Source organism: Austrofundulus limnaeus, unplaced genomic scaffold (assembly GCF_001266775.1).
Source record: "Austrofundulus limnaeus strain Quisiro unplaced genomic scaffold, Austrofundulus_limnaeus-1.0 Scaffold424, whole genome shotgun sequence".
Classification (NCBI taxonomy): domain Eukaryota; kingdom Metazoa; phylum Chordata; class Actinopteri; order Cyprinodontiformes; family Rivulidae; genus Austrofundulus; species Austrofundulus limnaeus.
In genome coordinates this window covers 159,053-160,468 of record NW_013952826.1, presented here as the reverse complement: position 1 = coordinate 160,468, position 1,416 = coordinate 159,053, and the positions used below count along the sequence as shown (strand labels likewise).

At 49.5% G+C, this 1,416-nt stretch overlaps 2 protein-coding genes across 2 annotated transcripts in view; both read left to right on the top strand.

Annotated features, from left to right (window-relative positions):
• The window catches only part of LOC106529122 (microtubule-actin cross-linking factor 1), a gene marked incomplete at its 3' end in the record, with an annotated part of 60,084 nt that overhangs the window by 28,664 nt on the left and 30,004 nt on the right, over window positions 1-1,416 (top strand).
• Window positions 27-1,416, top strand: part of LOC106529124 (variable charge X-linked protein 3B) — a 3,203-nt gene continuing 1,813 nt past the window's right edge. Inside the window, exon 1 of the mRNA XM_014024464.1 lies at window positions 27-1,079. Within this exon, the coding sequence (XP_013879918.1) occupies window positions 1,020-1,079 (60 nt within the window). The 5' untranslated portion in view covers window positions 27-1,019. The remainder of the gene's footprint in view (window positions 1,080-1,416) is intronic.

Genomic DNA, 1,416 nt, shown 5'->3' with positions numbered 1-1,416 from the left:
ATATAATATTATATAGTATTATTCAGTTATTTAATCATAATTAATGAGATTTATTATCAAAATGAAAATGTGATGAAAGAAAAATAATAAAATATATAAATTAAAATCTGTCTGCTGCAGGTAGGACACTGACTGCTCAGAACCACCCCACACACACCTCCACTCAGTTCTTATTTTATGTCTTAAATGGCGACAGAAACCAGACCCKGGTCTTAGAACGGCTCGGCTCGGCTCCAGTTTTCAGCTCCACTGAAACGTTTCTGTTTCTGTGGGAAACAGCTGCACTTGAACCTGAACGACTCGTGGCCTTAAAGCAGGAACCAGTCCGTCAGGCCCACATAATGAGCACTTTACCCGTCTGGACCTGAGAACAGAACTCTTCTGTAGAGATCTGTGGGCTCCAAGGCTCCGCCGGTGCAGCTTTTTATCTTCGCCTGAATCACAAACATGAAAACAAAACAAAAACATTTTGTTAGAATCTGGTGGTTCTGTTCTGTACAGAACTTGTTTGGACAAGTTGTTCGTTCTTTTTCTGTTTTTAACGTGAGCGCACTGAAAGTTAGCATCATTACTGCAGAGGTCAGGAGAATAAATGAAGAGCAGGAAATATTTCAGCTGCTAGTTTTCACAGAATCAGGCTCCTGCTCTGTAATAAATGACCGAGTGTTTCAGGTTGACTTGTCCTTCAGTCTCTGAGCTTCAGGTCCTTCAGGTCCTTCAGTCTGTGTTGAACCTGGACCCTGAGTCCTGATGCTTGTCTTATCAGCAGTTTGCCTTCAGCTGCAGCAGAGTCTCAGTTCTGTGGGTTTGATGCTGAAGTGAGACGATTGTTTCAGTGATAAAAGCTGCACAGAGTGGGACCAGTGAATCCTGGACTCAGATGATCAGTTTCTGACACAAAGATCAAAGTTTCTGTCGGGGTCTTGGGTTCCTGCTGCCCTCTGGATCCTCTGTCCCAGGTGTGGGACCTGGAGTCCTCTCTGTTCCAGGTGTGGGACCTGGAGTCCCCTCTGTCCCAGATGTGGGACCTGGAGTCCCCTCTGTCCCAGGTGTGGGACCTGGAGTCCCCTCTGTTCCAGGTGTGGGACCTGGAGTCCCCTCTGTCCCAGGTGTGGGATCTGTAGTTCCCCTCTGTCCCAGGTGTGGGACCTGTAGTTCCCCTCTGTCCCAAGTGTGGGACCTGGAGTCCCCTCTGTTCCAGGTGTGGGACCTGGAGTCCCCTCTGTCCCAGGTGTGGGACCTGGAGTCCCCTCTGTCCCAGGTGTGGGACCTGGAGTCCCCTCTGTTCCAGGTGTGGGACCTGTAGTTCCCCTCTGTCCCAGGTGTGGGACCTGGAGTCCCCTCTGTTCCAGGTGTGGGACCTGTAGTTCCCCTCTGTCCCAGGTGTGGGATCTGTAGTTCCCCTCTGTCCCAGGT